We start from the raw sequence: 12,046 nt of genomic DNA on the forward strand, positions 1-12,046 counted from the left end.
AAATGAGGTTTCGAAACATGACATACAGGTTTCGAAACATAGTCTAAAACTTGAAACAAATCTTAATACATAGATGTTTTGAAATAGCATATACACTTTATATTTTACCTTCCATTTACTTTAATACATAAATGTAAATAAAAAAGTACCCCTATTTGGATTCAATAAAAATATCCAAAAAATCAAAATCCAAAACAATAAGAAAGTAGAATTTTGGTTTTAGTACAAACTCAAGATTTAACAATATTACTTCCTCCAAAATATATACTTTCTATTTTATGAAAAATTCATTAAAAATCATTTTAATATCAATGGATATTAGATATCGAAATACTGGGAGATAGTTTTCTAAAAAGAAAACATTTTCAACAACATGTTCGAGTTGGTCTCTTGTCTTAGAACAATTTTAGCTTTCTGTTGGCCAACGATTTCAAGGCTAATTTTGAAAATCACTTTAGGAGATTCTTTTAAATCATAATACATGTTTTTGCAAATCTCCATATGTATAAGAATGAACTTAACTTGGTTTTCATTTGAACAAAATAATACTTGATATTGAAATTGATATATGTTGAAAACCATAATCTTAACTCATGATTTAGAGATTAAACCAATATATATTTTTCATCATTAAAACTAATATACAAAAAGGTGCAACATCACAAAAGGTTTTTGACTACCCAAAATCATTTATAGCCTTTTCTTTCCTTCCATAAGTTTTTCAAATGATTCCAATAAATCACTGTTATTCTTTTCCAATTCTGAAAATCTATTTTTCAAATTTTCACCTTGTTTATCCTTTTATTCAATGATTTTCTCTAAGTTATCATAAGCAATCTTAAGATCATTGCATTCTTTTTCTTTGATTGTTGAGACATTTTTTAGAACTTTGTTTTTAGCCAAAACTTTGTTATACATTTGTAAAGGTAAGTTGTATCCATCTTGTAAAGAATTAAATGAAAGAGAATTGCTACTAGATGAACATGAAGTTACCTCATTTTCTTCTCGTGCCATAAGACAAAAGTTTGCAGCCTTTTCTTGTTGACTTGAATCTGAGGAGAGGAAATCTTCTTCATTCAATATGGCTAATGACTTCTTGTTCTTGTTTTTTTTTTTTTTTTTTTTCAGCTTTTTATATTGAGGGTAATCTGCCTTGATATATCCTGGTTTCTTATACTCAAAACATTTTAATTCATAAGGAGTATCTTTAGAAAATTTCTTGTTTTCATATGGTTTTCTCTTAGGAAATTTTTCTTTTCTCATAAACTTGTTAAAACATTTTGTGAGTAAAGTAAGTTCTTCATCTTCATCACTTGTTTCACTTTCATCTTCTTCTTTAGCCTTGAATGCTAAGGATTTCATTTTAAGCTCATTTGATTCTTTTCTATTTAACTTAATCTCATGAGTTAATAAAGACCCTAATAGATCATCCATTGTAAGTGTAGATATGTCTCTAGCTTCTTCTATGTCTATGACTTTAGGTTCTCAACTAGATGGCAAGCTTCCTAAGATCTTATGAACCTTTTCTTCGGTTGTTATTGTTTTTCCTAAAACTTGCAAGTTTGTTACAATGTCATTAAACCACTACAAAAAATCAACGTTTTAGCGATGAAAAATTTCATCGCTAAAACATCAAAATTCGTCGCTAAATTTTTTAATGACGGATATAGTGACGAGTAGTTTTCTGTCGCTAAAAAGGGTACCGCTGAAATTTAGCAACAGAATCAACGATGGGTTTATCCCCCATCACTGATTAGCGACGGGAGATAAACCCGTTGCTGATTAACGACGATACAACCCCGTCACTAAATTCAGCGACGGAATTATTCAGTCACTAAATTCAACGGCAAAATTCAACGCGTGCCAGGCCCCTCCCTCCCCCTCATATGCGCCACGTGGCCGCGTTAGGATATTACTCTCACCTATTATCTCAAGCTCTTTAACAGATTCGAACCCTCAACCTCTCGTGACCAAGTTCTGCGTGCGAACCAGCCGATCTGGAAGCCTCCTTATTTATTGATATATATAAAATATATTTATAGTATTATCTTCCAAATATTTCAGAATTATATTTATACACCAAAAATTCTCAAACCTATTTAATAATATTAATTTTAATATTAATGTTAGTAAAGGGAAATGAATATTAATTTTAATTTTATTTCATTATTAATTCATATAAAAATTTATTAATTATTATATTAGTAGTAAAAAAATTATGTTCTTATTTTGATTTTAATTTGTAATATGTTTAAAAAATTATTAGTTTAATATTTACTAATATTAATGTTAGTAAAAACTATTATGATATGTTTAAATGTAAAATTTTTAATTAAATTTTTAATTTTTTATTTAATCTTTTTTTATTTTTTAGCGACGAGGTGGCCTTATCGCTAAATTTTAATTTTTAATTTTTTATTTTTTGTTTGTTAGCGACAAGGTTGACCCTGTCTCTAAATTTTAATTTTTTTTTATTTTTTAGTGACAGAATTTTTGTTGCTAAATTTAGTGACGAGTTTTTCATCGTTAATTCCATCACTAAATTAAAAAAATATTTAAAAATATTAGCGACGAAATTTTATCACTAAATTCTATTGCTAAAAACTATTTTTCTTATAGTGAACCTTGTAAACATCTCTTTAATGGATTCACTAGCATTCATTACGAAATTTTGATATTCACTAGTAAGGATTGCAATTTTTGTACTTTTCACTTTCTTGGTTCTTTATGTGTTACTTCTAAGTGATCCCAAATTTCTTTTGTCGCAGTACATGAAATTACTCTATTAAACTCAGTTGGACTTAATGCACAATGTAATATATTGATAGCTCTAGCATTTGTCTCATTAGTATGTTTTTGTTGTTCATTCCAACTTTCAGTAGGAGGTTCCAGTAATGTAACTGTACTAGATATACATGTATATAGTTCAGTATTTTACATCAAGAAATATCTCATTCTTGTTTTTCAGTAGATGTAGTTCGAACTATCAAAGTAATTAAGGGGGCCTTGAGGTGTTTTGTCTTTCCAACTTGAAATCGGTGTTGAATACCATTTGGATCTTTGCTTTTGGGTGGTTAGACCTGCAAAACACTTAAAGATCTTGCGCTCTGATACCAATTGTTAGTTCTATATAATGAAAAATATATCCCAAAAGGGGGGTAAATTGGGATTTAGGTAAATTTTCGATAGTTTAAAGACTTATAGCATGCATGACACTATATTTCGAACATGAGGAAGTATGATTTGAAATAAATCTTTCTACTAAATATGTTTCGAAATATAAGTAAGTATGTTTCGAAACCAAACTGTAATATCCTGGAATGTTGGAGATGAAAATAATTACTAAATTTCGATATTTGGGGTCCGTAATGAAAATTTGAGGATTTAAGGTAATTAAATAATAGAAAAAATAATACTACTAATAATAATAAATGTGTAAATTATTTTAACTTAATTTAAATTAATGAATTAATATATGAATACATATATATATATATTGTCAATGGTAATAGAGATAATAATCATCATCATAATAATAATAAAAGAATAAACAAAATTAATTTAAATTAAAATAAGTTAATTAAAATGTTAAATTGTGTGGTTGTGTGTGTGTGCTTGGCCTCCAAGTATTCTACAGTGGCCAATTTCATGAAAATGAAAACAGAGGATGGAGAGAATGAGAGCTCGCAAGGAGCTAGGGGCCGAGAGATTGGGTAAGGGAAAGAGAGAGCTTAGCCGAGGGGGAGAGAGAGAGAGATGGAGAGAGATAGAAGGAGGGAGGGGCGCGACGGCTATGGAAGCTGGCCGAGCGAAGCTCAGCCATGGCAGCTGAGCAAATAGCAACGAGGCAAAGGCGGAGCAGTGAGTTAGCAGGCGCAATGGCGGCGGGTGAGGGTGGCCGGTTGCAGCAGCAGTGGCGGCGGCGGCCGCGAGCTCACCGAGATGGCGCACGGGTGGCCGCGACGGTGCTGGTTAGGCCGCTAGGAGAAGAGAAGAAGAAGAAGAAGAAGAAGAAGAAGAAGAAGGAAAGGAAGGGAGAAGAAGAAGAATGGCGCAGGACCAGTGGGCGCAGGAAGAAGAGAGGAAGAAGAAGAAAGAAAAGGAAAGAAAGAAAAGAAAGGAAAGAAAAGAAAAAGAAGGAAAATAATGGAAAAATAAAGGAATTTTGGGATTTTTTGGCATGGAAAGTGATCAGATACGTGGGTAAAAATTAGTATAAGCATGATATATTTAAATTATAAATTTTATGCGATTAGAATTAATTAATTTAAGTCCCGGTTGTGTTATTTGCTCGGAAATATTTTACTTCGCAATGAGAGCACAAAAGAGGCAGGAATTAACCGATTTCAGCCAAGCTCCTAACCCTCTCATCGCGTTGTTTATTTCCCGCGAAAGTCTTCGAGGTTTCTTGTACTCTAAACCCTCCCTCACCGCGACTCGGTTCCACGCTTTAATAATAATACTCCGCGTGGCAAGTACCCTATGATTTATATGTTATTAACGAGGTTATTGTTAATGAAATAAGTTGGGTAAAGATATCTTGGTGTCTTTCATTTTGACTGTTACAGAGCTTTGTATCGCTCCATTTTCCTTGGAAATGATGCCGAACTCGATGGGTTAGGTTCTTAGAAGAGTCGATATGATTTATGCGGTTATGTTGAAGAGTTTAATTGAAAAAGTAAGTGGTTCATTTACATGTTTATAAGAGATGAGAATGAGAACGGTATTATGATGTCCATGAAATTATGTGCATGAAGAGTTATGGAGAAATGTTGTGTAATGTTAAGTTTAGAGGATATAAAGTTAATAGTGTCAGTAAGTGTGTTTAAGGGTATGGGTACAAAGCCACTGACTGTCGACCATGGGTCGTGGCAATTGATGGTTGGATGTATGGGCGCCAGTCATCGACTGTTACGATAAGCGTTAGACGGGCCAGAAGAGCTAGTATTCCAGATTCCTGTCTTGGTTTGTGCATATCATGATGTGTGTGCTATAGAGGACTAGGTTGCATTCACGTGGGGACATGCTTTGTGTGTGATGGAATGCGTGAGCATTTACATGACCCGGTTGGTCTAAGAGCCAAATTGGGTATCCTAGGTAAGCATATGCATTTAGAGCATGACGCATGTGTGTATTCCTATGTGGGCATAGCAAGGCCTGATGCTTGGTTTATGGGGGCCTTGTCATCACGTTTATGCTACAGAAGCTATTGCATCTCTTATGTGTTGCATTTCATGGTTCTATTATTACTATTTTCTGGGTGGGAGTACCATGCCAGGTGTCAGGAGTACCGACTCAGTGAGCTTCGGCTCGACTTAGATATTAGCTCGGGGTTGGTTTGAGAGAAGACCAAGATCGCCGAAGTATGTGATAATGTGATGAATGATAGGAAAAACACATGAAAGTATGATGGGTATCAAGAAGAGCATGTAACGAGTATCAGGAAAAGACAAATGTTGAATGTCAGGAAAAGCCGACCATGTCAGGAAAAAGGATGGTTTAAGAGAATGATAATATGGTAGCCTATGTTAGGCTGCAATAGGTTTGCATGCGGGACTTGAGTGACAATGTGTGACTTATGTGGGCCCCTGGTTCCTTATGTGCAGTTAACTTTATGTTATGCATGTAGAAGTAAGGCACGTATGAATCATGATATGGTGTGGTTGCATTGGCATGAATTGCATGGGGTGTCATGGGAAGAGTCCTATCCTAAACCTATAGCCTTTCTTTCATGAGCTTGCTAAGTCTCGCGACTCATGTTTGCTTTACATCATTCCAGGTAAGAGTATCCCGAGATAGCAGGTACAATCAGCGGGGTTTGGGTCCAGGCCATTGTGTCATTGTAGCAAGTGTAGAGCTCTCCCGAAACTAGATCCTGGGTCTCATGTTGTCTATGTTAAGGTTAATGTTTATGTTTTTGAAATTGATGTATGTTATGTGCGCCCAAGTGATGAATGATTTTGTAAAAACGATTATGTGATGTGCTATGATAAAAAGATTGTGATTTTAGTAAGAGTCTAGTTATGTTATTGTTCAATATCATTTTAGTAATGACCCTCTCACGGATTCTCTTTGTGCACGGGGAGGCTCCGGGAGGCGGGCCATTACACAAACTGTCTATCAAGTATGTTTCAAAACATACTATGATATGTTTCGAAACTTTCCTCTCTATTTTGCTTATTTTGAAATTTTTAGCTTTTGAAAACGATTCTTTTGAAAGTATAAACAATGAGAATAAGTAAAATAGTAAAGCAAATTGCACACGAGATTTATAGTAGGTTCGGCACCCACCTATTCCACTACCTTCGAGCTTAGCCACTTGAAGGATTTTCAAACACAATCACTTTTACTAGTGATCAACCACACCAAGGGTTTTACTACAGTTCACCCTAAAACCTTACATAATGAGTTTTTACTAGTTCAACTCAAACCTTACAACAAGATAAATAAAGACTTATCTTTTACAACTCAACATTTTGAATGTAATGATATACCTTACCAAATAGTTGTTACAAACCTATTGGTATGGAGTGAGGAGAGCTTGAAAGGATGAGAGCGCCGGTTTCAGTTTGCTTCTCTTTTTCACACCATAATGTACACCAAGGATTAATTGAAATGATCTTATTTTAGAGCTTGTTGAAAGAGTTCCGTTCACTTGTGCTTGTGTATGTAGCAATATCTCTTGTAGGTGTGTATACTTGTGTATGCTTATAAGAGATGCTTCTTGTCTTCAAAGAACTTATACATATATATACCAAGAAATAAAATTTTGGCTAGTTATAACCGTTAGAGACAAGATGTTAAAGTAGATTTCAAAACACTTTTTTTAGATTTTGAAACAACACATGTTTATACTGAGGTTTCGAAACATACATCTCATGTTTCGAAACATCCAGCTTTTACAGTTGGTTACGCACCAAGAGATAGAATGGGTGGGAGATGATGCTTTTAAAAACAAAATGATTTTGTTTTATTCTCCACTTACAAAATATTTGAAATTAAAACATTAGGGTATGGAGATTAAGTCAAAATGTGACTTTTAAAAATAGCTTTTGAATAAAAGTGCAAAAGTATGTCAGTTTTTCAAATATTCTACTGACAAAGTTAGAAGTTTCGAAACATACTTTAAAAACATGTATAAAATCTATGCAACACATTTTTAAATGCTCTGCTGATAGAATTGACAGAGGTTTCGAAACATACTATATAAGTTTCGAAACATATACTTAGATTTCAAATAGGTTTCGAAATATAGCATATAAACTTTGCAAATATAGAAACCTTAATAAAGGATATTTCAAAACATGTTTAGAAACATGACATAATGATGTTTCGAAATATGAAAACTTAGTTTCGAAACATGATACATGAACTTGAATTTTTTCAAACATTTGAACATTTGCGCCAAAGGTTATTCATGCATGTTTCCAAATATGAAAAACTTATTTCATATATTTCGAAAAATGAGATTTTGATAAAGATTTTTCATTCTAAGATTGGTTTTTCATTAAACACATTTTCTCATATATAAAAAAAAATGATACAACAATTTTGTTGTGTTTTGGTGTATTATAGTGGTTGTATGTTATGTAGCTTGTGATGGAGACGTTTTATGCTTTGTTAATTCTATTTCTAATCTTTTATAAAGAAAACATGAATACATCTTTGACTCAAATTTCATGTTTTATTTTTTTCTATAGGTCAATGAGACAATAGAATTCTAAAGGAAGCAACTTCTGTCTTGGACTATACGAACAATTCTATGACTATAATTTCAATCAATTCTTTGTCTATAGCGTTTTGGTGTACATTTTTGTATAGTATATACAGTTGTCAAAGTGTTGCTTTTAGTTGAACATCTTTTTTGGTGTAGTTTGTTGGCAATTAACACTTATATATATATATTATTTTTGGTGTATAAATGCTAATGGATAATTATGCTTTTTATTTTGGTTGAACACATATTATTTTGAAGTTAATTAGTTGAATGATAGGTTTAATTTTATGAATTTTATTCCAATTTGAAATGGATAATGATATATAGGTTTGGTGGTTTACATCAAAACAGGATGTCGTCGTCATTGATGACTAATCGTCATTTTTACACTATTAACGACGAGAAATATTGTTGTTAGTAATTTATATTTTGATAGCTAAATAACATTTTTTAATGACAAGAATCATACAGTCGCTAATCATTCACACTATTAATGATAGGAAACACTATCGTTATTATATTGTGTTTTGGTAGTTAAAAAATTATTTTTAACGACAAGAATCATACGATCGTTTATTCACACTATTAACGACGGAAAATATTGTCATTATTGGGTTATAATTTAGTCTCTGATAATTATTTTTAACGACAGAAATTACACGGTCTTTAATTATTCACACTATTAACGACGAGAAATATTGTCGTTATTGAATTATAATTCGGTCGCTAATAATTATTTTTAACAACAAGAATCATACGGTCGTTAATTATTCACACTATTAACGATGGAAAATATTGTCGTTATTCGGTTATAATTCGGTCGTTGATAATTATTTTTAACAACAAGAATCATATGATCGCTAATACAATTAATGGCGGGCTTATCATTTTCGTCGTTAAATGTTTTTATCCATGGAGACAATAACGACGAGCGATGACAGGAAAATTCTCGTCGTTAAAATGTTTTAACGATGGGAAATCAACTTTTAACGATTAATTTTATCGTCGTTAAAAATCATTTTTCTTGTAACGAGTTTGTCTAATTTAATTACCCACACATATTACCATTATGTATGAGTAAATATCCACGTGTAATATGTGTGAGTAATTTATGTATAAGTAAAATCTCCAAATTCTTGTAGTGATAAGTTAATGAGATTCAACTCCAAATCTTATCCTAGAGAAAAGATAAGTCAACAAGATTCAATTTAGAAATCCCAATCTCGTAAAAGAGATAAGTCGACAAAATCTGACTCCCAAATCTCATTCCTAAAGTATCTGATGCCTCTAATCTGACCCGATAGATTCTACATTAGCCTGAGATAGCTAAGCCCAAAATTTTTAAAGATAACTCTAAATATACTAATTTGTGTCACCTATACAAGGGCCAGTAGCCTCATAAGTAAACCATCACATCTCGCTCATAAGCGCTCATTGCATACCTATTGTTTTTGTCCTTTACTAACATGAGCGTCTAGGAGACTCTAATTCACATGCACTTTCTTACAAGGTACTCATATTGAGATATATAACTCCACTAATCAATCCCATCCATCGTCACAACATCATGTACTCACACAAATTTGTGATCATTTTATTAATCAAAAGATTGAAAAACTAAACTAGTGTGAGTCTAGTGGCACTTTAGTGCATAGAATACTTGTCAAATTCTAAAAATGGGTCAAACCATGCGCAAGTGAGATGAATTTTGGATACATGTCAAGTCTAGACGTGGGTTAGACATGATAATTTTTGTGTAATTATAGATTGATGAGTTTTATTTGGTTAAAAATTTTATTTTTGACGAGCTATTGTAAGTTTGAGGACAATCCCTGTGCACATAGCAACTATAAAAAATCATGGGAGACAAACATGATAAAGTGATCAATGGTGAGACTCACTAGAGGTTAACTGTAGTTATGTTAAATCAAACTACAATTAATTAAGCTCTAATAAAGTGTAAACGGAAAAAAAATAAAAAATAAAGTCAAATAGTCAGTGTTAAAATGATTGGAAATTAAATGTTATTGTTGTCTCTAAGGTGGTAACTACTTTATTAGAAGCACTAGGGGTGAGGGAGGGGGCATTACATCCTTGATCTGCTACAAATATGAAATAGTGCTAAAGGAAATATGATATTACGTCGATATATTGATTCTTTATTAGGACAGTTTGCCCCATGAGGGGGCAAATGCTTGGATAGACATATATAAGCTATAGCTAGGAATTGCAATTGTGTTTGAATTGCATACAACACTTATTCTATATATATGTATGGCCGTAGTACTTTGGGAGAAGACACTCTTCTTGGCTTAGGAACTTGAGCTTCTAACTGAAAGTAATTGGATATTTAGGTTGCTTGTTTGGAGAGAAGAGACCCCAGTGCCTCTCCACTTCGTCACCCGATTTTTTGTTCTCATCGAACATGGCAAATATGTAAGCTTCTATGGCGCCGGGCCTTTTAGGCGTCCCTCCCTTGACATGCTCTATAAACTTGGAATTGTAGGTTCTTGCATTGTCAATGGTAGTGTCTCTTCCGCCGGCCGTTGGCCATCCACTCTCCGACACAACAATCGTCAAGGAAGAACCGCCAGCCTTTTCTAATGCCGAGTAAAAGGCATCGAGAATTGCATCAAACAGATTTTGGTACTGATAAGGATCGTCGTTGACCACAGTTCCAGGAGAAGTGAAAATAGCAAACTTGAGATCTATATCTGGGTTGCTTGCGTAACTGATGTAGGGGTATACATTTACAAGTAAAGGAGCCTTGTTGTTCACCAAGAAGCTGATGATCTGATCGAGATAGGACTGAACGTCCGCCTTGAAGACTCCTTTTGATGGAGGGCTAGACTCTCCAAGGAGTCCCGTTTCAACGGAAGTGGAGACTTTAATTTTGTCGGCAAGTCCGGCTGCGGACACTGCTGTCTGCACATTCTGCATCGCAGGGACAACGTAGGGCACGTACTGAGCTGCACCGTTAACTGGACTGACTTCATTGCCGACAGCGATGTACTTGAAGTTGACGTTTGGATATTTTTTGACGTTGTTTTGGACCCAAGCATCGGCATTGGGCTGGCTGGAAGCAAGATTCTGGAGATCTGAGTTGGGAACACCTAGAATGAGCTCAATGTTGGATCCCCCAAGGGCTTCAAGAGCAGCTTGGTCTGGATCGTACAGTCTCATCCTTCCGATGCCATATTGCTTGTAGAGATCCACAACTTCTTGTCTGGACGGCAAATCGTCGCCAAGCATTCCATAGCAAACTCCAATCTGCGCATCTGCATCACCATGCATCAAGATATATATATATATTACATTTTCAAGTCAACTCTTTTGGTATCCGAATTAATTAAATAGTGTTGTGGTGGTGATGTCATGACGCCATGGGTTTAGTATATCCCACAACGATGGTATATTTAATTTTGTCTTAGATCAGATAATCCCTGGTAGTGGATGGTCATAATCCAAACTGGGCTTTCTAGGTCACACTAAACTTGTCACAATTAGAACCAAATTAATTAAAGCAGCCTACTTTGAGAAGAACTCCAGTACTATTCACAAAATTTTTGAGATTTTTTTTTAAAAAAGAAAAGAAAAAGAAAACTAAATAATTACAGGGAAGTGGCATTTCAGCGCATGTTGTTTTGATGGGTGTATATCATTAAACCTTTGTTTGATACGAACTATGTTGATATGTATTAAAATAATACAAATATATATAAGGAGGTTGCTTTGCACGAAAATTGTATTTATTTATAAAAATTTGAGAGAAAGAGAGGACCTGTTAGCTGTAGGCTAGCTACTAGTACCACTCCAATTACTAGCATTATAGCAGCAGCCAGGTGCGAAGGTGTTTGATGACGAGCCATTTCGTCGTCGTCGTCGGAGGAGGAGGAGGAGGAGAACACTACACTATTATGAGCTATACCCCCGTTGGTAATGGCGATATAAATAGAGAAAAGGCATAACATAAGCCTTCTAATTTACCAACGGAGCGAGGACGACAGGAGGAGAGAGTGGAAAGCAGCCAGCGCTATAAGTCAAAGCTCTCCGTGGAAAATAAGCAGAACCATACATAGTTAGGTTTGGCATTAAATCAACATATATATATATATATATGATTTTTCTTTGAAATGTCTTTAGTAAATATATATTTTTATTATTAATTAATAAAAAAATTAAAAATGAAATATATTAAATAAACATGTTATTTCTTGAATACAACAATTAAAATTTATTTGTTTGAAAAAGCTCAGCAAGAAGTCAGCAAGGCTAGACAAAGAACAAGCATGTGCGGGAAAAATAATCCGAGAGAAGAGCAGTTATCTA

General features: G+C 33.9%; 1 protein-coding gene across 1 annotated transcript; it reads right to left on the minus strand.

Moving 5' to 3' along the window:
- Positions 1-9,833: 9,833 nt before the first annotated feature.
- LOC127787347 (glucan endo-1,3-beta-glucosidase, acidic-like) lies at positions 9,834-11,672 on the minus strand. Its single transcript, XM_052315341.1, has 2 exons — positions 11,499-11,672; positions 9,834-10,995 (listed from the first exon to the last, which is right to left on the minus strand). The coding sequence occupies exons 1-2, from the start codon at positions 11,584-11,586 to the stop codon at positions 10,046-10,048; spliced, it is 1,038 nt and encodes a 345-aa protein (XP_052171301.1). The 5' UTR covers positions 11,587-11,672; the 3' UTR covers positions 9,834-10,045.
- Between the last annotated feature and the right edge of the window lie 374 nt (positions 11,673-12,046).

Source organism: Diospyros lotus, chromosome 12, assembly GCF_014633365.1.
Source record: "Diospyros lotus cultivar Yz01 chromosome 12, ASM1463336v1, whole genome shotgun sequence".
NCBI lineage: Eukaryota > Viridiplantae > Streptophyta > Magnoliopsida > Ericales > Ebenaceae > Diospyros > Diospyros lotus.